The 25,971-nt window shown below is 43.9% G+C and overlaps 1 protein-coding gene across 6 annotated transcripts in view; it reads left to right on the top strand.

Annotated features, from left to right (window-relative positions):
* SH3GL3 (SH3 domain containing GRB2 like 3, endophilin A3) overlaps positions 1-25,971 on the top strand; it is a 106,878-nt gene that overhangs the window by 56,204 nt on the left and 24,703 nt on the right. For 3 of the 6 annotated variants that reach the window (XM_018066198.1, XM_018066197.1, XM_018066200.1), the window contains exons 4-8: positions 2,107-2,250; positions 7,453-7,586; positions 11,647-11,805; positions 18,506-18,609; positions 21,813-21,922. In XM_018066198.1, coding sequence (XP_017921687.1) covers positions 2,107-2,250; positions 7,453-7,586; positions 11,647-11,805; positions 18,506-18,609; positions 21,813-21,922 — 651 coding nt within the window. The remainder of the gene's footprint in view (positions 1-2,106; positions 2,251-7,452; positions 7,587-11,646; positions 11,806-18,505; positions 18,610-21,812; positions 21,923-25,971) is intronic. The other 3 variants (XM_018066202.1, XM_018066201.1, XM_018066199.1) reach the window with 2 other exon arrangements.

Genomic DNA, 25,971 nt, shown 5'->3' with positions numbered 1-25,971 from the left:
CTTGATCTTAGAACAAGAGCCTGCTGCACGCATGTGTGTGTGCTGTGTTGGGTCCGGTCCTTTGCGGCCCCACGAACTGTGGCCCACCAGGCTCCTGTGGCCTGGGATTTCCCAGGCAAGAACTCTGGAGTGGGTTGCCGTTTCCTTCTCCAGGGGATCTTCCCCACCCAGGGACTGAACATGCGTCTCCTGAATCGGCAGATGGATTCTCTACCACTGGTGCCACCTGGGAAGCCCTAAGGCCCTTTTCTAAGGAAGAGAGGCTTTGGAAACCCACTGAATATTTTGTCGATGCTTCCCTTATTCAGTTGTTTCTTCTGTTTTTTTCTTTTTAATTCTGCCATCCTGTTCTGACAGTGTCAGTGACTTTGAAACTGCTTTCACTTCATGGCTCAAACGCTGATGAAGTGAATCGGATAAACCTCAGAAACAGGAGAATATCCGCTGTTCCTCCAGCTTCTTGACAGGAGGTCTTCCGTTCCTAGGCACTGAAGCAGGATTCCCTTGATGAAGTTTTCCTAAGTTCTAAATTATAGAGACCAACAGAGGGCGTCCAAGCTTTGAATTTTGTGGATTTCCAAATCTGCTTTTACTTTGTATGAATTTATTATTTGTACATAATTACTGTGATTCCCTTGGCTGTAGGAATCAGCACACATCCAAACATCTGAAAATCTAGGAAATAAATCTAAAAACATACATTGGATAAAATATTCTACATTTTAACAGGATCCTTGGGTGTTTTGCAGGCACATTAAAGTTCTTGCCTGGAGAATCCCAGGAGAGGAGCCTGGTGGGCTGCTGTCTATGGGGTCGCACAGAGTTGGACATGACTGAAGCGACTTAGCAGTAGCAGCAGTAGCCTAGAATACATGAAAATAAATATGTAATTATTAAAATCAGAGAAAATAAAAGTTTATCCTGTTACTGCCTAAAATTATCTCAAACATCACATAGCCTGCAGAATAAAATCCCAGATCCTTAGCTTGGAGTTCAGTTCATAGTACAGTTTTCCCCTAAGGATTTCCTGATTTGTTCTGTATTAATTTCTTCTTCAGTCAAAGCAGCCTACCCTTTATCTGTTGGTTATAAACCATAAGCATTCCTTTTCTGCATCTTACTCTATTTCTGAACTTTTGAGATGGAGGCATCTTTCCATCTTTATTCAGGATATTGTTATATTTTCTTTTCTGTATACCACATAAGACTTTATTTGTATAATGACATCTTAGATTTTTTGCCTTCCAAGAACTATGTGTGAACTCCCTGAGGGCAGAGTGTGTCTTAGGTGTTTCTCTTTTTTAAGATTATTATTTGCCCACCTTGAGTAGCATGGGGGATCTTAGTTCCCTGACCAGGGATTGGACCCATGCCTCCCGCAGTGGAAGCACAGTCTTAACCACTGGTTCACCAGGGCGTCCCTGTCTTTGGTCTCTCTAAGGTCCTAGTAGTTAGCGTGGAGTGTTGCAGAGCTGGGATTAGTCAACCCTCATGGCCTAGGTCAGAGAAAGGATCTAGTGGCCACCCACCATTTCCCTTGGGTCCAGAAGTGGAGCTGCATCCAAGGGACCATCAGCACAGACTCCTGTTCACCATGGGAGTGTCTGTTGCCTGCTGGTTCTGCTTCCTAAATGGGAGTGTGGTGCGCACTGCCCTTGTACCATAACACTGAAGACCATCAGTCTGGATACACTCTTGGGGGTGGGGGTGGGTGTTAACCACCAATTGGTTTGAAACACCCACCTCAGCCATTCTATTCTTAGTTTGCAGTCGGTCCCTAGGAAAATATGTCTTCCCCAGTGTCCGCGTCTTGACTCAATGAGTTCGCTGTGTGTAGGGTAGTGATAGCCTTGGTTACTATAATGTTATTTGGGAGTCAACAGTCTGTGCCCTAATTTCTCTTTTTCATCATGGCCCTTAGCACCTATCCTAGTTAATAATCTAGGAAGCCTTGTGAGAAACTGGGTCACACAGGGCCCTTCCTGTCTCTGGTCTCTGACACTGAGTCTAGGGTGACCTTGATTTCGCAGCTGCATTTGTTAAATGCTGTGTACCTGTCACTCTGCTGTGCCACTTTAAGGAATTACAAATGATAATGTTTTTAAGCATACAGAGCTAAGCTAGGAATGCTGAACACTGTGTCGAAGATCCGAGGCCAGGTGAAAACCACGGGGTATCCGCAGACGGAGGGCCTGCTGGGCGACTGCATGCTGAAATATGGCAAGGAGCTCGGGGAAGGCTCCACTTTTGGTGAGTATTACCACGTCACTGGGAGAGCTGAGCACGCAGCCTTCGTCGAGTTTTGGTAATGCACAAAACCCTCATTTTAACAACGCTTATTAATTTTTCCTATTATCAAGAAATGCATGTTCAGGGCTTCCCTGGCAGTCCAGTGGTTAAGACTCTGCACTTCCAACACAGAGGCACAGTTCTATCCCTGGTCAGGGAACTAAGATCCTGTATGCCACATGGCATGGTCAAAAATTAAATTAATTAAAATTAAAAAAATAATACATGTTCATTGTAAGACATTTAGAAAACAGGCAAGTAAAATAACAGAAGATGCCAGCATCACCCATAGTTACCTCCCCAGTGATGGGCCCAGTTATACTCTTTGTTGTTCTTTTTTTTTTTTAATTTAAACGTATTTATTTTAATTGGAGGCTAATCACTTTACAATATTGTATTGGTTTTGCCATACATCAACATGAATCCACCACAGATGTACATGTGTTCCCCATCCTGAACCCCCCTCCCACCTCCCTCCCCGTACCATCCCTCTGGGTCATCCCAGTGCACCAGCCCCAAGCATCCTGTATCCTGCATCGAACCTGGACTGGGGATTCATTACATATGCCATTCTCCCAAATCATCCCACCCTTGCCCTCTCCCACAGAGTCCAACAGACTGTTCTGTACATCTGTGTCTCTTGTTCTCTCGCATACAGGATTATCGTTACCATCTTTCTAAATTCCATATAAATGTGTTAGTATACTGTATTGGTGTTTTTCTTTCTGGCTTACTTCACTCTGTATAATAGGCTCCAGTTTCATCCACCTCATTAGAACTGACTCAAATGTATTCTTTTTAATGGCTGAGTAATACTCCATTGTGTATATGTACCACAGCTTTCTTATCCATTCATCTGCTGATGGACATCTAGGTTGCTTCCATGTCCTGGCTATTATAAACAGTGCTGTGATGCACATTGGGTACACGTGTCTCTTTCAATTCTGGTTTCCTCGGTGTGTATGCCCAGCAGTGGGATTGCTGGGTCATAAGAGTTCTATTTGCAATTTTTTAAGGAATCTCTACGCTGTTCTCCATAGTGACTGTACTAGTTTGCATTCCCATCAACAGTGTAAGAGGGTTCCCTTTGCTCCACACCCTCTCCAGCATTTATTGCTTGTAGACTTTTGGATCGCAGCCATTCTGACTGGCGTGAAATGGTACCTCATTGTGGTTTTGATTTGCATTTCTCTGATAATGAGTGATGTTGAGCATCTTTTCATGTGTTTGTTGGCCATCTGTATGTCTTCTTTGGAGAAATGTCTGTTTAGTTCTTTGGCCCATTTTTTGATTGGGTCATTTATTTTTCTGGAATTGAGCTGCAGGAGTTGCTTATATATTTTTGAGATTAGTTGTTTGTCAGTTGCTTCATTTGCAAGAGTTGTTTGTTCTTTATATTAATACCGTTGGTTTATTCTTGTATTTGTTCATATACAGTTTTAAAAATATTAAAGTGGGGTTATAGTATATATACCCTAATTCCCTTTTGTAATCTGCTTATTCCCACTGACTAACACGGTCCCTGTTTTTAAACAATCTTCTGCAGTACTTTCCACTGTTTTTTGGGGGGATAGTTGCTTTACAGTGTTATGTTAGTTTCTGTCGCACACAGCGTGACTCACCATGTGTACGCATGCATCCCCTCCCCGCCCCCCCTCCCCCACCCCTCCCCTGTAGGGCGTCACAGAGCGCCAGGCTGAGCTCCCTGTGCCCTGGCAGCTCCCCACCAGCCATGCATCCCCTCCCCGCCCCCCCTCCCCCACCCCTCCCCTGTAGGGCGTCACAGAGTGCCAGGCTGAGCTCCCTGTGCCCTGGCAGCTCCCCACCAGCCATGCATCCCCTCCCCGCCCCCCCCTCCCCCACCCCTCCCCTGTAGGGCGTCACAGAGCGCCAGGCTGAGCTCCCTGTGCCCTGGCAGCTCCCCACCAGCCGTCGGTCTTACACGTGGTCGTGTGTCTGGGTCAGTGCCACTCTCCTGACTCACCCCACTCTCCCCTCCTCCCCACACATGTGCACACGCCCATTCTCTGTGTCTGCGTCTCTACTCCTGCCCTGCAGGAATGGGTCATCTGGACCATTTTTCTAGATTCCACACATATGCCTTAATATATTTGCTTTTCTCTTTCTGACTTACTTCATTCTGTATGACAGACTCTTAGCCCATCCACATCACTAAAAATGATTCAGTTTCATTCCTTTTCATGGCTGAGTAATATTCCACACAGGCCTTTGTTTTAAAAAGACTGCATAATATTCCATATATCCATAGTTTGTTCAATGAATCCCATTTACTGAATATTTAGATTTTTTAATGTGAAAAAAATTTAAACAGCATTTATGATAGCCACTTTCCTAGATGAAGCTTTGGAAATATCCAAGATTATGTTCTTAGATGAAATTCCTAGTAATTAAGTTGTTGAGTCAAGAGGATGCTTAGTTTTCAGGTTTTTGAAGCATAATTTCAAATGACCCTCCAGAAGGGTTATACCATATTGACACTCCTGCCAGGAGGGTATGAGAATGTTTTCCAGCACAGTTATACTAACTCTGAGAGTTATCCTATTAGTTTCTTTTTAAATTACTGATCATCTGATTTCTAGCAAAGAGAACTGGTATCTGGGCACTGTTTTAACTTCATTTTTTGGATTGTGTGTGAGGCAGGTTTTTTAGTTATGTTTGTCATCATCTTTGTGAGTTTTATATTTGTGTCTTTTGCTTATTTTTATATTAAGGTGTTCTTTTTTTTTCTTACTGTTCCGTGAACTGTTTCTTTTCTGTAAATATTTGTTTGGCTGCACCAGCTCTTAGTTTCAGTGTGTAGGATCTTCCATCTTCGTTGTGGTGTGTGGAACCTTTAGTTGTGGCTTGTGATCTAGTTCCCTGACCAGGGACGGAACCCCAGGCCCCCTGCATTGGGAGCACAGAGTCTTAGCCAGCACACCACCAGGGAAGTCCCTGTGAGCCTTTTTCAGTGGTCAGAATGTTTGCTCTTTGTCTGTCACGTGTGTTGGATGAAGTTTGGCCCCAGGTATGCCTGTACCTTCTGCTCTTGTAGACAGAGATCATTTTAATGGAGAAAGATTTTTGCTTTTGATTTAGTGGGGCTCACCGATCTTCTTTTATGGTTTATGGCTTTGGTATCCTGTTTAGAAAAACATTTCCACCCCTCCCCCTGCACTAATAAACTGTACAAATGTTTATTTATACTTAATTTTCATACCTATATTTTCTTTCCTTACCTTTAAATTTCTAAGCTCTTGAGTTTAATGGGCAAATACTGTGCAATAGGGTTTTAATTTTGTATTCTCACAAATGCATAGCTAGTTGCCCTAATACTTTTTTGAAAAGTTCAACCTTTCTCAGCTATAGCTTTTCTGTTATGAAATTTTATATATAATATTTTAAATTTGTTTCTGATCTTTCTCTTCTGTTTTCTGGATCTGTACTCTGCTTTGATCAAGTACCATGTTAAGTATCATCATTTTAAAATATATTTAACTAAATTTCCCCCAGAAATTATGAAAATTTCATAGACATACTCACCTATTTTATTTTTCCAGATGAAATTTAGAGTTCTTTTAAGTTCCTTCTATTAAAAACAAAAAAATATTAATTTTATCTTATTTTTTGCCACATTGTGTAGCTTGCAGGATCCCCAACCAGGGATTGAACTTGGGGCCCATGGTAGTGAAGGCAAGTCCTAACTGCTGGACCGCTAGGGAATTCCACAGAAAAGCATATATACTTTGATTGAGATTACTTTAAATTGATAAATTGTAGGTGAATTGAATTTCTCAGTCTTCCCGGAGAATTTGGCATGTTTGCTCCTCTTGTAGTGGTAACAAGGCAAGATATGGTGATTGAGAATTCAGATATTAGGCCATAGTAATTCATTTAGGAAACTGGGGGGAAAGTCTTTTGAAAACTTGAAAAAAAAAAGACCCTCAAATGTTGGTCTCAGAGGGTATCAGTGTCCTTTGGAGCAGTATAATGTGAATTTTATTTTATTTCCTGGGTGACTGGGACCAAGACGGCCTATTCCTTGTTCTGAAGGCTGACCAGTGAAGGGAACAGGAGAGGCCGCCAGGCAGGCCCGGACATCCATGGACAGCCCTGTGCATTTGGTCAGGTGACAGGGCAGGGGCTTCGATGCAGAGATAGTTTGGTCAGCTTGGTCACGACAACCCTCCTTGTGCTCAGCTGCCAGGATGTGTGCATGCATGCTCAGTCGCTTCACTCATATCTGACTCTGTGTGACCCTATAGACTGCAGCCTGCCAGGCTTCTCTGTCCATGGGATTTCCCAGACAAGAGTACTGGAGTGGGTTGCCATTTCCTCCTCCAGGGGATCTTCCCCACCCAGGGATCAAACCTGAGTCTCCTGCATTGCCTTCATTGCCAGGAAGATTCTTTACCATGAGCCACCTAGAATCACCGCCTCCCCGCCCCTGCCCCGAATGCCTACTTGCGTACTATTGCAGGTTAGCTGGTGCCAGATATCAGGGTTCAATCCAGCTGAAGCTGCCTGTGGCTGCTCAAGCCCGGTGTGGCTGGCCTGCACCTCACTGCAGGAGCAGATTCTGCCCACCCTGTGTGTGTGACACTGCCAGGCTTTCTTTGATAAGAAAGGGCCGGGAGCCTTAGAAACATCTCAAGAATACAGGGAGTATTCAATACAAGGCCTCAAGAAGACCTAGAAGCCAGAAGCTGAGATGAGGATTTGTTCACTTATTTCTATTGTCATCTTTATTGGTTAATACTTAGCCCCCATGAATGAATCCTTTTCACTGTTTACAAAGAGGGATTTTGTTCTAGTTTCTAAGGAACCTTTGGTGCCAGGTCACAAAACCACCAGTTTAAAATCAAGGAGCTTTATCCCCCTCTAGTGGCAGGTACGGCAAGTGCCTCAGTCTGTTGGAGCTTTGGTTTTAATTCTCTGCAGTGAAAAGCGCAGAAGCAGTGAGGAAAATGTGTAAAATAGAAAGACTTTCTTATTTTAACATTTTCTTTTCTCTGGGTCAAGATTCAGAGGTCCCAGACTGAGGACCTTATTTCACATCATTGATCATCACAAACTTTGGGGAAGGAGTTAAATAAATATCACTGGTTCACTTAGATTTGAAGTCTGCTAAAGAGCCTTTTTTGTTTGTATTCCCTGTTGAAGGCAGTGCATTGATAGAAGTTGGTGAATCCATGAAGCTAATGGCTGAAGTGAAAGACTCTCTTGATATTAATGTAAAGCAAACTTTTATTGATCCGCTTCAATTACTACAAGACAAAGATTTAAAAGAGATCGGGGTAAGTTTTCTAGGCTATAAATCTGCCTGTTGCTACTTAATATGATGTTTAGACTGTTTAAAATCATTAGAACGTTTCCATAGCAACTTAGTGAAAACATCATCTTACTGTGGGTGGTAAAATAATAACTCAGTTATGGTAACCTGGCTTACCAGGAAAGAGTTCCAGGACAGTCAGACCTTTATTCTGTGTCTTACTGAAGCCAGCTAGAAGCCAAGCTCAAGACACCTATTTCTACAGTCGTTTTCACATAACAAAATGATTCCAGAACTTTGTACTGGTTTTTTGATCATCAAAATCATGCGGTACTAGTTGCATCTTTTTTTTTTTAATGCCACCATCTATTATTTATTGCTTTAACTTTTATGTTAAATTAGAGGATAATAACAATGTTGTGATGGTTTCTTCCGTCCATCAGCATGAACCGGCCATAGGTATACACATGTCCCCTCTCTCTTGAATCTCCGTCCCACCTCCCTCCCCATCCCAGCCCTCTAGGTTATCACAAAGCACTGGCTGGCTTTGGTTCCCTATGTCATACAGCAAATGCCCACTGGTTATCTCTTTTACATACGGTAATGTATGTGTTTCAGTGTTACTCTCGCAAATCTTTTTTATTTTAGTTTTAAAACATGTTTTATTTTATACTGAAGTATAGCCAATGTTGTGATAGTTTCAAGTAGAAAGGAAAGGGACTCCGCCATGCATATGCATGTATCCATTCTCGCCCAAACTCCCCTCCCATCCAGGCTGCGTCTTTCGATTCATTGCACTAGGAATCATTATTTTCCATTACTTCTCATGGAAATCAGTATCTAGGAATCAGCATTTTGTGTTTAGTGTTGGTGTGAGTCTCTTAGTCGTGTCTGACTGTTTGCGACCCCATGGAATGTAACCCTCCAGGCTCCTCTGTCCATGGTATTCTCCAGGCAAGAATACTGGGGTGGGTTGCCATTCCCTTCTCCAGAGATCTTCCCAACCCAGGGACTGAACCCAAGTCTTCTACACTGCAGGCAGATTCTTTACCATCTGAGCCACCAGGGAAGCCCAATTTTGTGTTTGGAAAATGTTAAAAATGGCCCTCCAGAGCATATCTAGGAGCTTTCAGGGACCTGTAAATAATCACACACCACTTGCTTGGTGGTGTTTTGGCAGATGTGCAAAAGCAGCCTTGAGACTTCCACTCCACCAGGGACTTCTATTCTGGAGGGACAGCCTGCACTGAGACTTTCTTTGGGCATCCTCTTGAGGAGCTGCCCAGAAGTCTAACACCTGGGGCCTTGAAGAATGATCTGAGTGCAGCCGGGGACCAGCTTGGAAGTCATCTGAACTTTGGGGAGATCCCCCTTTTTCTTTTTCAGGCCCAGTGATTCTCCTGGTGTGGTCCCAGGACGAGCAATAGCATCATCATCTCGTGTTAGAAATGCAGATTCCTGGGCTGTATCCCGGAGCTTCCCAGGGGAGAGTCAGGGGTGCCCGTGTAGACGTTTAGAATTCACACTGAGACCAAGGGCTATGGAGGGGAACTTGGCGAGGTTGAACGAAAAATGAAAGCATCCATTCAGGAACTCCCAGAACATTCTGCTACCCCATGCCCAGCACCTCGCTCAGAGCCTTACTCCCGCTGTCCTCCTTTTTCCTCTTCCATATCAGGGCAATTGCTGTCTATTCTGTTGGAGAAGGCAATGGCAACCCACTCCAGTACTATTGCCTGGAAAATCCTCATGGGCTGCAGTCCATGAGGTCGCTAAGAGTCGGACATGACTGAGCGACTTCACTTTTACTTTTCACTTTTATGCACTGAAGAAGGAAATGGCAACCCACTCCAGTGTTCTTGCCTGGAGAATCCCGGGGACGGGGGAGCCTGGTGGGCTGCCGTCTATGGGGTCGCACAGAGGTGGACACGACTGAAGTGACTTAGCAGCAGCAGTAGTTGCTCCCTCAGGCCAGTCCTCCACTGGGCCCCAGAATCCTTCGTCCTCACCTCTTCAGGGCCTTTGCCACATCCTTCATCCTCTCTCTAGAACCTCCCTTCTTCCCCTTTCTCTCTATTGACTTCCTCTGGTTAATGTTTAAACACATCAGCACAGCAGCCCTTGACTCCCAGCCTCACATCTCGGCCCCTGCGGTCCACTCTCCACGTCGCAGCCAGAGTGGTCTTCCTAAGGGACAAGCCCTCTAGGAGCTGCCCACGGGGAGTAAAGATCTAGCACCTAGTCCCCAATTCCCAGTCCTTCCTCCTCTCTGTTGATTGACTGGCTGGGCTTGATAGCGCCTTCCCACTTGAGCTCTTTGCCCAGCCTCACTGAATTATGTACAGTCCCCATGGCACTGGGCACTCTCTCTGTTCTTTCTCGTTCTCCTTTTCCCCACTTCTCCCGGCTAAGCCATCTCACCTCACGGGTCTCAGCTCCGATGTTCTGCCCTGTGGGAAGCTCTTGTTCTCTGCTGGACTTAATCAGGTGCGCCTTGTGCTGTATCACGGCTTCTCTGTTTCTGTTGTTTGGGAGAAAGTGCTTTGGAGTAAGGAGTCAGGTTTTGTTCACTGTTGTAGTCACGATGACTAGCACAGCCTTTGTGCTCACAGATTATTATTGAACAGAAGAGGCATTATGAGCTGTGGGGATACCAAGGTATCTTTCCCAAATGCGGAACCTTTAAACCAAACACCTCCTTTGTGGAAATACATAATATGCCCTTTCTTCTTATGCTGTTGTCCTTGAAGAAAGACAGAAACTTCACCGGACGACATTGCTCTTCCACTCGACCTGGTTCAGTAGGGTGGCTGGATATGAATGTGGATCCTAAATAGAAAGTGGGATAAATGTTCAAAATACACATAGCCTTAGATGTTTTTCCCTATGAAAAAGATAATTTTTTTCAAACTCAGCTCTGGTTTGATGGAGAAACTGTATACATTTAAACCTAATACTATAGATGATCAAGACTTGTGTCCAATATTCATTAGGCTTTTCATAGTCTTAACTATGCTTTATGTGTCTTGGACCTCCTGAGTGGAAGCCCATTCATTTAACATATGCCTGACATATCTATAAAAGGTCTTGTTGGAGTCAAAGAGCTTTTACAGACATTTCATCACCCATAAGTAGCCAGGTTAAGCCCGGTTGTCCCCATTTACAACCATAGTTGTGGAGGTATGGAGGGGTTTAGAGACTTGCCCAGAGTCACGGAACATGTAAGAGAGATGGTTCTGACTTTTTGTCTCATACTTTTTTCTCCCAACCATTGTAGAAGTTAGAACCAGTGCTTCCCACTAAAAAGAATAGTCAAGCTACCCACATGCTTCAGTGGGAGAGTCTGTTTTGACTTATACTTTCAATATCAAATATCTGCTTTCCAGGGGGTTATAATTGTAAACTCCCTTGACCTGTATAGTGATCCCTTCTATAGTATTTCTGACACGAGAGCCCTCAGCTTAAACAGACTGTAATGGGGAACTTACTACCACAAAAGGCACTGGATTCCACGAATGGACACCTCTAAATTGTTCTACTTTGTTAAAGAGATCATACTTTCGGTCCTCTGTGTGCCTTACATTCATCAATAGCGTTTATTCAACTTATTTTGTAATTATTTGGGAAATTTATGGAAGATCCCTAAGTATTCAAGAGGATACTAGAAATTTGTGCTTTATAATCTACTTCTTAGTGAGGAGTTGCCAAAAGAAACGTACATTTTTGGGAGTATGGTTAATTTGGTTGGAAATTACCTAGAAATTAATGGAACTTAATTGAACGGTTCTATAGAGAACCTTGGAAAATTAATCTAAAACCTGATACTGCGTCTTTATGTTCCATATAGACACTCATTCAGTCTATCTTCCATCCATCCATCTACCCATTCAATCATTCCACAAATATTCCTTGTTGACCAGCAGTGAGAGGAGCTGCTAACAGATGCTGAGTGCATGCAAAAGAAGTATAAGGTGGGGTCCTGCCCCCTAGAATTTATGCTGAGAAAAAGCAAGGACTCTTTTCATAATGCCAACAATTTGTTTGTGTTGTGTAGCAGTTCTTTGAAGGACTCCTTTGTCTCTTAGCACCACCTGAAAAAGCTGGAAGGCCGCCGCCTGGATTACGATTATAAAAAGAAGCGAGTAGGTAAGATACCAGATGAAGAAGTCAGACAAGCAGTAGAAAAATTTGAAGAGTCAAAGGAGTTGGCTGAAAGAAGCATGTTTAATTTTTTAGAAAATGATGTAAGTATTTACACCAAACAGGAGACTTTAATGTGAATGAAAGCGTTGACTGTATGACGAGGGTCGTCAGCATGTTGAGGAGCTTGGGAGCCTTAGTTGTTACAAATTTCTGGAATTTTCCGTAACCATTATCTCCTGCCTCAGAAATAGCTTCGGACATCCAGCAAGTCCTGACTCAAATCTCAGATCTCGGGAGGGTCCTGTTTATCCTGGGATTACCTCAGAGATGCGCTTAGGTCAGCCTTGGGGAGGCGGGATTGTCTTGGGTGAAGTGTGTGATAGAGCTGACCTTGTGATATTTGAGGCTATACTATTGGTGGTTTGCAGGTGAATGGAAAGCCCAAGAATATGGTAATTTGCGGTCTTGCTAAAACTGAAACGTGCTCTGTGAGGCAGATGTTTGAGGAGGAGCAGCTTCCTTGGCTCATGGGAAGCCTCAGTCATCATCCAGCTCTCCGATGCCTTTGCTTGTCACAGTGAACCTTCAGGATATGAAAGCATGACCAGCTGTACCCTTGTAGTACCTGTGAACTTGGGGATTGTGAAGGTCTTGACACAGATCCCTCAGAAATACAAGATTCTCTTGTACCGTGATTCTTGCCACCGGCTCTTATTTTATTTGTGCAAGTAAAGTTAGATTTTGTGTGCGCGCTCAGTCGCTCAGTCGTTTCCAGCTCTTTGCCGTCCATGGACTGTAGCCCACCAGGCTCCTCCGTCCATGGGGTTTCCCAGGCAAGAATACTGGAGTGGGTGGCCATTCCCTTCTCCACGGGCTCTTCCTGAACCCGAGATCGAACCCACGTCTCCTGTGTCTCCTGCATTGCAGGCACATGCTTTTCTACCTGGGAAGACCAGGTGGAAATGAAACTAAACAGGATGGTAACCCCCAAGCGGACACCATGAAGGTTGAAAGCCACTCTTCTTTGCCTTGGCAATGAGAGGTCATTTGGCATTTTTCAAGAACGCTTGGCCACCTGCCTCCCTTTGGAGTTCCTGCCCTAAGCCTGGCCTTGGTGAAGCCATGAGCCACCTCAGCCCAGCATTACTTTGGTCCTATTTGTTGAACTTTCCAACCTGTTGGAACAAGTCAGAGGATTTATATATCTGCAAAACTATGTTCTACTTACAATAATTTATTACAAGGTGCATTGAGGTCTTGCATCTTTTGAGTCAAGTCAAACCAAGTCTCCTGAGCACCTCTTATCTGCCCTGGTGATGTCAAGGAAAGATTATGTTCAATGGTAACCAGACATCAATCCTGGAGGAAACAATTTGAAATTCCCATGTCCATTAGACCCCAGTGCTGAGAAGCCCATTCTATTTCTCCTTTTAAATATTTTATCAGATTTTTTTCTTTTTTACACTTTATGAAAAATGAGAAACGGTATAACAGTTTTCCCTTGTTGTTTGCTTTCCCTTAAAAATAAAAATTTCCTTGAAATTATCCCCAAACCATAGGCCATTTGGTTTAGTTTTGTCTTGGGTTGCCATATTGATTCAAAAATGAAGTATTTAGAGAGTGTTTTGAGAGGCATCAGATGCATGTATTCCTTATTGGGCTGCAGTAAAGATCGCCCCTCCAGCCCTGTGCCCTTCAGAGATGGATTTAAACTCTGAGGCAGACATGCTGTCTAACCCATGTGCTTTGTCGTGACCTTCGTTCATAATCTGTGATAAGCTATTACAAAGTACTCCATTAGGGAGCCCTGAATCAATTTCTCTATCCTTGGTGGCTGACCCAAGAGACCTCAGTTTTCCTTCTAGTATCAATCAAAATCAGAAATAATCCCTTCCTTATAAAAGCTCAGTCATTTGTCCATTTGTTGGCAGGGACAGTATTCTGCTTGTCTCAAATGAGTTAACCCCTTCCCGTGCTATCCTGGGAGAAGGCTAGTTTGTAACTCAGGACTCACAGAGGCATGAATTTCAGGGTTCCCCCTAAAGTTTCCTTTAGCAGGTATAGGTGGGGTGGTTTCATTCAGCTCTGAGGAGCAGGGTCTGCTCCCTCATTTTAGGACCTGGGCTCACATCTCCATGGAAATCGACTATTGAGATGGGAAGAGATCAAAATAAAGAAAGGGTGAAGGCCTTTGCAGGCTTCCTTGGTACGAGATTCTTCTCTTTCTCTTCCCACCTTTCCTTGTGCTGTTTTTAACCACAGTGGTCCTTACCCATCTGTGCTGTGGTTGCTGATTCTCGAGATAATGACAGTGCTAAGGAGACCGGTGGTGGTGGTGATGATGACAGTGACGAGAGCTACCATTTACGGAGTGACTCATGAGAGGGAGGCTGCTCTTAACTTTGCCCCTCTCAGGTTTACAGTTAAGAAGACTCACAAGTTATTATGGAAGCTCCGGAAGACTGCCTTCATCCTCTTCTTGTGGCAACCGCAAGAAAGGGACCCAGAAAGGGACAGCCTTGTCTTTTTCCACAACAGTGTCTGGCCACATCCAGGTGGTCTGGCAGTCTTTTTGAGGAGGAAAGGTCTGGAAAATGTTCTCCAGTTCCCCTTGATTCTCTAGCCAACGGGCCATTTGTAGGGGTTTCCAGGTGAGGTTGCCTATCTGTCTTCTCCATCTACATTCTCCCCACTGAGAGGTAGGGGGGCAGGCATACAAGGAAGACAAACCAGCCCCCTGCCTGGAGGACAGGACCGTCTGGAAAATCATGTGGGCGGCTTGGGCCTGTGCCCACGTTGGGCTCCAGCTGCCTCCCCCAGGCCTGGTCTAGCCTGTAGAGCCACCCTCGGGGAGTGGGTGGGCCGAGCAGAAAAGTCGCTTCACAAACCCACTCTCTTGAAGAAAACAGACCTCCTGGGCCAAGACCCTCTTGCCTTTCCAGTACAGGGTCCGTTCGCCCTGATCTCATCAATCAAACAGGCCTCCTCCTCCTCCTCTGGTGTGGAAAGAAGGAAGGGGTGGTGAGAAGGACCTGAGTGGTTCACACCAACACTCCTAAGGGAAAGCGGCCTCTGTTTTCCTGCCGATTTGGGGCAGAGTTGGGAATGCGAGAAGAGTCCCCTTTGGCCCCCCACTGTCATCCCTGGGGGACTTGTCAGTAAGAGTGGGACTTGAGACATCAAGCATTGCTTCATCTCTGGCTGGGGGCCGAGTAGCTTCCTTATTCTACACGCAGGCGCAAGCAGGAGGCATTTGGGGCCTTGAGCTTTCCAGGAGCCCAGAGGGGCAGGTCTAGGATGGTTCCTTCGCTGGGTCAGGCTGCGACTGCCAGTGCCCTCAGAGGCGCCCGGAGCAGCACCCCCTAGGAGAGGGGCCCTTGTACCCCCGGCAGTGGGCTCTGAGGTGGGGGTACAGGGTATTCAGAAGTTGGTTCCCAGTCTCCATGGCCTTTTTTTCCCCAATTATTTTAATGTTTTTGGCTGCGCCGGGTCTTAGTTATGGTGCTCAGAATGTTTAGTGGAGGCACGTGAACTCTTAGTTGTGGCACGTGGGGTCTAGTTCCCCAGCGAGGGATGGCACCCAGGCCCCTGCATTGGGAGTGGGGAGTCTTAGCCACTGGACCACCAGGGAAGTCCCCCCACTGCTGCTGAATCACCTGGAGACCTGTTAACATGCTCCTCTTCTGTCTTTGCAGAGAAGCTTATTCCTCATGACTTGACATAATGGAATGTAGGTCTTTGACTTCGGCAAGAGCCAGAAATACCGCACAAAGATGCCATTTCCCCAGCTCCATGAAGGCAGGCATCTGCAGGATTCTGTATGCTCTCTTGATACAAACGCCCAGCCTGGGAACCCTCCCTTGTCTATGGGCTTCCAGGACAAGTGGACTGACTAGATTCCAGAATCCTGGGTGCTTTTCATTGATCTAGAGTGGAGTTTCCCAAAATTTATTCCGCAGGATGTAGTTTGTGTTTTGTCAATAATGTCTCCACAGTCAAATAAGTTTGGGAAACCCTGGGTTAACCAAAACTAAACAGGTTTTCTTTATCACAAGGCTGTTCAGATTATATGAATATATGAAAAATTAATCTCTAAGAGAGTCCTAAGAGAGAATACACAAGGCAGTTTCTCAAAGTTATTTGATCATAGAACTCTTCCACACCACTATTATTACTATTGAATGAATGAGTGTGTGCTCAGTCGTGTCCCACTTTTTGCAACCCTTGGACTGTAGCTTGCCAGGCTCCTCTATCCATGGGATTTTCCAGGGAAGAATACTGAAGTGGGTTGCCATTTCCTCCTCCAGGGGATCTTCCTGACCCAGGAATCGAACCTGTGTCGCTCAAGTCTCCTGTGTCTCCTGTATGGCAGGTGGTTTCTTTACCTGCTTAGCCATTAGGGAATTTATAACTGTTATTTTATAGACATATCAAGGGACTTGTGATATGTGGAAGAAGACATCTAGGAAGTATTGCATTAGTAGAAAGACACATCCAACAAAGAGTGAAAGACCTGTTATGTGGTTTTGGTTTTGCTTCTGCTTAGTCACAAGCCCCTAGAAAATGACTTCTGAGACCTCCCTGGTGGTCCAGTGGTTAAGACTTTGCCTTCCAGTGCAGACGGTGCGGGTTCAATCCCTGGTCAGGGAACTAGGAGCCTACATGCCTTGTGGCTGCAAAAAAAAAAAAACCATAAAACAGAAGCAATATTTTAACAAATTCAATAAAGATTTTAAACATGGTTCACATTAAAAAAAATACACTCTTGTAAAGAGTTGGGCTTCTCTGGTGGCTCAGTGGTAAAGAATCCACCTGTCAATGCAGGAGACATGGGTTCAACCCCTGATCGTGAAGCTCTCACATGTTGTGGAGCAGCTGAGCCCATGCTCCACAACAAGAGAAACCACCACAATGAGAAGGCTGTGCATCGCAACTAGAGAGTAGCCCTTACTTGCCACAACTAGAGAAGAGCCTGTGCAGCAATGAAGACCCAGCATAGCCAAAAGCAAATAAACAAAATTTTTAAAATATGTATGTATATATATAAATTAACCTTACTAAAGACAGGGGAGTGTGGTGCAGTTGTTACACCAGCCACAGCTCTTGCACTGTAAGGAACCTGACGCAGATTCTGCTGTGATCCTGTTAGGCCATGGTGCTGGACTTACTTAAAAGCGTGTGTAAAAGCCAAAGATGTGAACCTTAAATCCTTAGAATTTCGCAGGGGCCAGGCTGTCTTTGTTTTGTTTATTGGGTTTTTGGAAATTTCAGGCTTAGGCTTGTTGCTTTTCCAGCCACAGAGTGTGGTTATGTAAATGTGATATGATGGGATTTCATTGTGCAGATGCGGATCACAGAATGACCCAAACGGAAGTCCATGTACATCTTAAACACAGTGAGCCTGTGTTTAAAATGGTGTGCGTGGGCAAGGAGAATTAAAGTGTAGACAGATAAAGCACAGTCAGTGACTGAAAATGAAAATAGCTTGGGTCTTTGAAGGCAAAGGAGCCCATGATTGGTTTTGCAGGGTAATTGTGTAGGAGGGACTAAGCAGGCAGACTTTCCCCTAAGTTACTTAGAAATGAAGTAAGGAGATGAGGTATGCACTCTGGGGAAGTTTAGGAAAGAGCGAGATTGATTTTGGTTTTGTGCTTTGTCTCGTTCTGGAGTTCACGGCATTCACTCTTGGAACCCCTTCCCTCCCCATCACCTCCACCCAGTGGTCCCTCCTCTGAGGCATGTGGAAATCAGCTCCATTCATCCCTCTTTTTTGTTGCAGCCCCCCAGACATATAGGGAAGCTGGGGGCAGAGCTCTGATACCCCACTGGAGATGTCTCTTCCTCAAATTTTGCATCCCCGCGTCTTTGGGGCTCTCTATATAACATAACTTTTTGATTTTTTTTTCATCCCCTGTAATTTGGTCTCAAATTTCATGAATGTCTTGGTTCATGGGAAAGAGAGATACCAGAGTCTTCCTAGTTCATTCCTTTGGGTTGTTTATTTCCGGGAAATTATTTTGTGCTGATGGCAATAAATACATATAGGGGGCTGGCATATCTTCGCCCTGGGGCGCGACCTGCTCCCTGGCTTCTTTCCTTGTCTGAAAACAGCTTGTGCGCTGCTCAGTTGCTTCTTGTGTCTGACTCTTTGTGGCCCCATGGGCTGTAGCCCACCAGGCTCCTCTGTCCATGGGGATTCTCCAGGCAAGAATACTGGAGTGGGTTGCCATTTCCTCCTCCAGAAGATCTTCCTAACCCAGGGATTGAACCTGCATCTCCTGTGTCTCCTGCATTGATAGGCGGATTCTTTACCACTGCGCCACCTGGGAAGCCTGAAAACAGCTTAATTTACTTACTTTCTTGATGTGACTTAGTTCAAAATTGCCCATAGAGACACTTCACTAAGGAAGCAAATTCATTTACTAAATGTTGGCTTGAGTTGTCATTGGAAAAGCTTTATCTCTACTTTTTCAGATCCGTTAGCTTTATAGCATACACATCTCCAGAGAATATCATCTAATTGGAAAAACAGACTTTTTTTTATTGAGTTAAAGCAACTTCATAATCAAAACTAGATTTGGACATGTTTCTCTAGCATGTCTAGCTCTCTACCATGACCTGTGTGATTATTACTTTGTGATGAAATGAAACAAAATCGACCAGAGCCCAGGCAGACAGGGTTGGTGGTGGTGGTGGGGTGGGGGTCTTTCCTGAAAAGCTGGGTCTGGGTCACTAGTCTCCTCTATCTGAACATGACCCTGGCGCTGGCCTCCACGGAGTCATTTTCCACTTGTGCCGCAGGTAGAACAAGTCAGCCAGCTGGCCGTGTTTGTTGAGGCCGCTTTAGATTATCACAGACAGTCCACAGAGATTCTGCAGGAGCTGCAGAGCAAGCTACAGATGAGGTAAGTGCCTCCCCATTGACTGCCAGACGAGGGCTGCAGAGTTGAAGTCAGAAATCCATCTCTCTATCTTCTCCCCAGTTCCCCCTTCCCACTGCCCCTTCCTGTGTTGCATTTTCTTCCACTGGCTTTCATGGTTGGGTGTGGATTGTGCTGAGATAATAACCGTATGACTTTGTCCAATAGGACAGAACCTGGAAAGGAGGTCTGGCAGCTTTTCTCCTTTCTCGTTTTGCTCAAGTCCCTTATTCCATGACCTGTGTTTAGGGCAACCCAGGTTGCACACTTGCCTTGGAGTTCAGCCCTTTCAGAGCGGTCCTGTCTTCATTGCTGACATGATGAGAGTTGAGCTGAAGGTGGGATGGTATAGGGCCACTCCCCAACATCTAGGGGTGTGGGGAGGAGTGAGATGGTCTTCAGACAATGTGTATTATTAATAGTTTCAGGTGTATAGCAGAGTGAATCAGTTATACATATACATACATCCCTGGGTTGGGAAGATCCCCCAGAGAAAGGAATGGCTACCCACTCCAGTATTGCCTGGAGAATCCCATGGACAGAGGAGCCTGGCAGGCTACAGTCCATAGGGTTGCAAAGAGTTGGGTACAATTGAGCTACTAACACTTTTCACTCGTTTTTTTAGATTATTTTCTTGTGTAGGCCATTACAGAGCATTGAGTAGAGTCCTGTGCTATACAGCAGGTTCTTGTGTGCGTACTCACTCAGTCAAATCTGACTCTTTGTGACCCCATGGAGTGTAGCCTGCCAGGCTCCTCTGTCCATGGGATTTTCTCAGCAAGAATACTGGAGTTGGTTGCCATTTCCTACTCCAAGGGATCTTCCTGACCTAGGGGTCAAACTGCATCTCCTGCATCGGCAGGCGGATTCTTTACCACTGACCCACTGGGGAAGCCCTCCAGATAGTATGTAATTATCTTGAACAAGATGTATTTTTACTTCCCCAGCAGAAATATCAGGGCATGTTTATAATACTGACTCTGATACTGAATGAGCCAAAAATGCCCCCAAATGGTCAAAGAAAGATTGCCATGTTCCTTATGACTTTACTGATGAGCATGTTATCTGGTTTTCTGAAAATCAGTGATGTCATGCTTAGTAACCCTATTAATTGAAATACTGGGTTGCAGTACTACCCCCTTTTTTGACCAAATTTGAGAACAAATAATTGTTTTACATGGGATTATCATAGTGAGTAAATTTGGAGGGATTTTGGCTTAAATCAATGCAGCAATTATAAAAGGAAGACACAAGGTGTGCCCAGTCTCTGAATCATCCACTTTCGAAGGCAGGTAGTTCATCTCCTGCTCACATGTGTGTCTTTTCCTAATTCTATCTTTATAAGAGGAAAAAGAGAAGGAAGTGAACATTGTTGAGTGCCCAGTTCATCCCTGGTACTTGCTAGATGCCTCAGAGACTTTATGAGAGAAAATACTTTACAGATACAGACATACCTTGGAGATACTGAGAATTTGGTTCCAGACTATCACAATAAAGTGAATGTTTCAGTAAAGTGAGTCACATGAATATTCTGGCTTTCCAGTGCATATAAAAGTTATGTTTATGCTAAACTGTAGTCTTTTAAGTGTGAAATAGCATTATGTCTAAGGAAAAAAGAAACAACCCGCTATGTATTGGGTTGGCCAAAATGTTTGTTTTGGGGTTTTTCTGTAACACCTTATGGAAGAAACCCAAATGAATGTTTTGGCTAACCCAATATATACTCTAATTTAAAAATATTTATTGTTAAAAATGCTAACCATCACCTGAGCCTTCAGCAAGTCCCAATCTTTTCTGCTGGTGAAGCATCTTGCCTTCATGTTGATGGCTGTTCAATAATCAGGGTGGTTGTTGCTGAAGGTTGGGGCAGCTGTGACAATTTCATAAAGTAAGACAATGAAGTTTGCAGCATCAGTTGACTCTGCCTTTTACAGACGAATTCCCTGTAGCAGGTAGTGCTGTTGGATAGCATTTTACCCGCAGTAGAACCTCTTTGATAATTGAAGTCAACCCTCTCAAACTCTGCTGCTGCTTTGTCAACTAAGTCATGTCATACTCTAAATCTCTGTTGCCATTCCAACAATCTTCACAGCATCTTCACCCGGAATAGATTCCGTCTCAAGAAGCCACTTTCTTTTCTCCTCTATAGGAAGCGTCTCCTCATCCATTCAGGTTTTATCAGAGGATTGCAGCAACTCAGTCACGTCTTCAGGCTCCACTTCTAGTTTTCTTAATCTTTCCACCACATCTGCAGTGACCTCCTTCACCGAAGTCTTGAACCCCCCAAAGTCATCCGTGAGCTGCATCCACACCCCTACAACTCTCCCCATAGCAGCAATAAGGCTGTTTGGCTTTCTTATCATTTGTGTGTTCACTGGAGAAGCACTTTTCATTTCCTTAAAGAATTTTTCCTTTGCATCCACAACTTGGCTATGTGGTACAAGAAGCCTAGGTTTTGATTTCTCCTGGGTTTTAATGTGCCTTCCTTACTAAGCTTAATCATTTCTAGCTTTTGATTTAAAGTGAGTGATATGAGACTTTCACTTGAAGACTTAGAGGCCATTATAGAGTTATCAGTTGGCCTAATTTCAATATTGTTGTGTCTCAGGGAATAGGGAGGCCCAAGGAGAAGGAGAGAGATGGGGGAACAGCTGGAGGTGGTAGGTAGAACAGTCAGAACACACATTTATCAATTAAGCTTGCCAGCTCACATGCCACTGTTTCTGGGGCCCGTATTAATTACAACAGTAAACATCAAAGATCCCTAATCACAGATCATCACAAAAGATAGGATAACTAAGAAAAAGTGTGAAATATTTGGGGAATTATCAAATGGGATACAGAGATGCAAAGTGAGAAAATGCTCTTGGAAAAATGGCACCCAGAGACTTGCTGTCCAAGAGTTGCCACAAACCTTCAGTTGTTTCTTTCTTTCTTCTTTTTTTTTTAAAGCAGATATCTGCAAAGTGCAATAAAATGAGGTATGTCTGCATATAGCCAAAAAACTACATTTGGGATATCAAAGCCATCACTTTGGGCTACTCAAGGGTCAATGTGTAAAAACCAACCCCTTCATGACCATCACCTTAGGACCTAAATGTGTAGGTCCACAAGGCAGAACAAATGTAGGTTTGGAGGCTTTGAATTTTTCATCAGATGTCTGACTCATCTTAAAATGTGTATCACAGGATATCGGCTGCATCCAACGTCCCCAAGCGAGAATACAAGCCACGGCCCATAAAAAGGAGTCCCAGTGAGCTCAATGGGGTGTCCACCGCCTCCTCAGCAAAGACAACAGGTGAGCTGACTGTTCTGTGGGTACCGCACGCCCTTCCACAAGGCTCTCCTGAAAGTGCTTGCTCATTGCTCATTGCTGTATTCTGTGTGGCTACACTGAGGTCCTGAATTTCTCTCTTAGGTTATTTTGTAAATTCCTTTTCCTCCTTAGTAATGCACCCTTTCCTGCTTCCTTGTATTGAGCACTTACATCAAGGATGAATTCCACCACGTTCAGTTCAGTTTAGTTGCTCAGTCGTGTCCGACTCCATGAACTGCAGCACGCCAGGCCTCCCTGTCCATCACCAGCTCCCGGAGTTTACCCAAACTCATGTCCATTGAGTCAGTGATGCCATCCAACCATCTCATCCTCTGTTGACCCCCTCTCCTCCTGCCCTCAATCTTTCCCAGTCTTTTCAAATGACTCAGCTCTTTGCATCAGGTGGCCAAAGTATTGGAGTTTCAGCTTCAACATCAGTCCTTCCAATGAACACCCAGGACTGACCTCCTTTAGGATGGACTGATTGGATCTCCTTGCAGTCCAAGGGACTCTCAAGAATCTTCTCCAACACCACAGTTCAAAAGCATCAATTCTTTGGTGCTCAGCTTTCTTTATAGTCCAGCTCTCACATCCATACATGACCACAGGAAAAACCATAGCCTTGGCTAGATGGACCTTTGTTGGCAAAGTAATGTCTCTGTTTTTGAATATGCTACCTAGGTTGGTCATAACTTTCCTTCCAAGGAGGAAGCGTCTTTTAATTTCATGGCTACAGTTACCATCTGTAGTGATTTTGGAGCCCCCCAAAATAAAGTCTGGCACTGTTTCCACTGTTTCCCCATCTATTTCCCATGAAGTGATGGGACCAGATGACATGATCTTCGTTTTCTGAATGTTGAGCTTTAAGCCAACTTTTTCACTCTTCTCTTTCACTTCCATCAAGAGGCTCTTTAGGTCTTCTTCACTTTCTGCCATAAGGGTGGTGTCATCTGCATATCTGAGATTATTGATATTTCTTCTGGCAATCTTGATTCCAGCTGTGCTTCTTCCAGCCCAGCGTTTCTCATGATGTACTCTGCATAGAAGTTAAATAAGCAGGGTGACAATATACAGCCTTGACGTACTCCTTTTCCTTTTTGGAACCAGTCTGTTGTTCCGTGTCCAGTTCTAACTGTTGCTTCCTGACCTGCAGGTTTCTCAAGAGGCAAGTCAGGTGGTCTGGTATTCCCATCTCTTGAAGAATTTTCCACAGTTTCTTGTGATCCACACAGTCAAAGGCTTTGGCATAGTCAATAAAGCAGAAATAGATATTTTTCTGGAACTCTCTTGCTTTTTCCATGATCCAGCGGATGTTGGCAATTTGATCTCTGGTTCCTCTGCCTTTTCTAAAACCAGCTTGAACATCTGGAAGTTCACGGTTCATGTATTGCTGAAGCCTGGCTTGGAGAATTTTGAGCATTTCTTTACTAGCGTGTGAGATGAGTGCAATTGTGCAGTAGTTTGAGCATTCTTTGGCATTGCCTTTCTTTGGGATTGGAATGAAAACTGACTTTTTCCAGTCCTGTGGCCATTGCTGAGTTTTCCAAATTTGCTGGCATATTGAGTGTAGCACTTTCACAGCATCATCTTTCAGGATTTGAAACAGCTCAACTGGAATTCCATCACCTCCACTAGCTTTGTTCGTAGTGTTGCTTCCTAAGGCCCACTTGACTTCACATTCCAGGATGTCTGGCCCACGGTTAGTGATCACACAGTCGGCCATGAAGATCATTTTTTGTACAGTTCTTTTGTGTATTCTTGCCACCTCTTCTTAATATCTTCTGCTTCTGTTAGGTCCATACCATTTCTGTCCTTTATTGAGCCCATCTTTGCATGAAATGTTCCCTTTGTATCTCTAATTTACTTGAAGAGATCTCTAGCCTTTCCCGTTTTATTGTTTTCCTCTATTTCTTTGCATTGATTGCTGAAGAAGGCTTTCTTTTTTCTCCTTGCTATTCTTTGGAACTCTGCATTCAAATGGGTATGTTTTTCCTTTTCTCCTTTGCTTTTTGCTTCTCTTCTGTTCACAGCTATTTGTAAGGGCTTCTCGGACAGCCATTTTGCTTTTTAGCATTTCTTTTTCTTGGGGATGGTCTTGATCCCTGTCTCCTGTACAATGTCATGAACCTCTGTCCATAGTTCATCAGGCACTGTCTATCATATCTGTATCTACTGCCTTCTCGTGTGTCAAACCTTGGTCATAGAACCATCATGCTGCATTACCCTCTATATTTAAATTTTTAACTCTTGTAAAATATTTTCCTAATTTAAGAAAAAATTTGAATCCGCATTGGCTGAGCACCTGCTATGTGGTAGGCACCGTCATATGTGTTGCATCATTATTTTTTAATTAGACAAATAGCACAAATATATGCCTAGAGAAAATGGTTGAACTGAGAAAAATAACATTCAAGTGGCGTAAGTCATACTTTAGCTCCTTGTGATCACTCACTCTATCCCAGGCCCCTTCCTAGATGTTGCCAGTGTTAAAAATTTGGTATGAACACTGTCATATCTATTGATGTGCATAGATATACTGTATACTTACTGCTTTAAACCCTTCACTGTTTTTCAAATACAAGATCTTGTACTAGAGGTATTGTGCTACGCTTAGCTTTTGTAAATGTACCATTGTTTCTTGGAGTTACTCCCACATCATGAATATGGATCTATCCCACTATTAAAAAAAAGTTTATTGCAGTATAGTCAATTTACAATGTGTTAGTTGTAGGTGTACAGCAAAGTGAATCAGTTATACACATGCATGCCTTCACTCTTTTTTAGGTTCTTTTCCCGTATAGGTCATTACAGATTGTTGAGTCGAGTTCCCTGTGCTATGCAATAGGTCCTTGTTAGTTATCTGTTTTATATGTGGTAGTGTGTATATGTCAATACCAGTCTCCCAGTTGAGCCCTCCTTCCCCTTCTTCCCTGGTAACCACAACTTTGTTGTCTATATCTGTGATTCTACTTCTATTTTGTAAATAAGTTCACTTCTACCATATTTTTATTACTTATATCACATGTATATATATATATGTCTGACTGTCTTTCTCTGTCTGACTTACTTCACTGAGTATGACAATCTAGGTCCATCCATGTTGCTGCAAATGCCATTATTTTGTTCTTTTTATGGCTGAGTCATATTCCATGTTGTATGTGTTATCCTATTATTTTTTAGTGGCTTCATAGTTTTCCATTGTAGACACCATTTCCCCTATTAATAGACATTAAGGTTGCTTCCAGTTATTTTCTAAAAGGAATGTCCTTTATCTGCCTCTACATGCTGATGGGCAAGTCCTTCTTGGAAATGAAATTGCTGAGTTAGAGTGAATGCATTTAAGAGACCATTGATACTGCCAAATTACCTGCTAAAACAGGTACACTACTATTAATATAGCAATACCTGCTTCCCCTTGCCTGTGTCATTAAACTTCAATTTTTGCCAAGTACTAATGGATAAACAATTCTTTGCTCTGTGTGCAACTTCTCATTTGAGATTCCATGTCAATTTGCCTGGGGTGCTGTGTCTGTTACTGCTGCCCACTTCCCATGGTTTTGAGGGATTACAGATGCTTTGCTGAGTGAGGTGCAGTGGTTTCTGGTTTTCTGGCTGGCTGCCTCCCTCATGGCACTGTTTCAGGTCCCTGCACTCAGTACTCCTCCTAGAGGCAGATGCCTGGTTTCCCAGGTACTCGGTACAAGGCCAGGGTGGGAGGAGTCATCAGGCCACTCTTTTCCCAGAATGCCAACTAGTCCTCCAGCTCCCAAATCTACTTACTCTGAGGTTGGGGCACCCTCCAAACCCACTTTTGTTGCATCTCTTTTTGGGGACTATTTTGAGCTTCATTTTCTCCAGCTGCTTGATTTCTATCTTTCAGATATTCCTTATAGTTTTCATAATTTATGGTCCTTCTTGTTTTCCAACATTATTTGGAATTTAAGACACACCGATTTTATTTTTTAATTTTTAAAACTGATTTTATTGAAGTATAGTTGCTTTTCAATGTTGTATTAGTTTCTATGGTATAG

Source organism: Capra hircus, chromosome 21, assembly GCF_001704415.2.
Source record: "Capra hircus breed San Clemente chromosome 21, ASM170441v1, whole genome shotgun sequence".
In the NCBI taxonomy this organism is placed as follows: domain Eukaryota; kingdom Metazoa; phylum Chordata; class Mammalia; order Artiodactyla; family Bovidae; genus Capra; species Capra hircus.
Note: the sequence above shows the minus strand (reverse complement) of the source record. Positions and strands in the feature narration are given on the sequence as shown.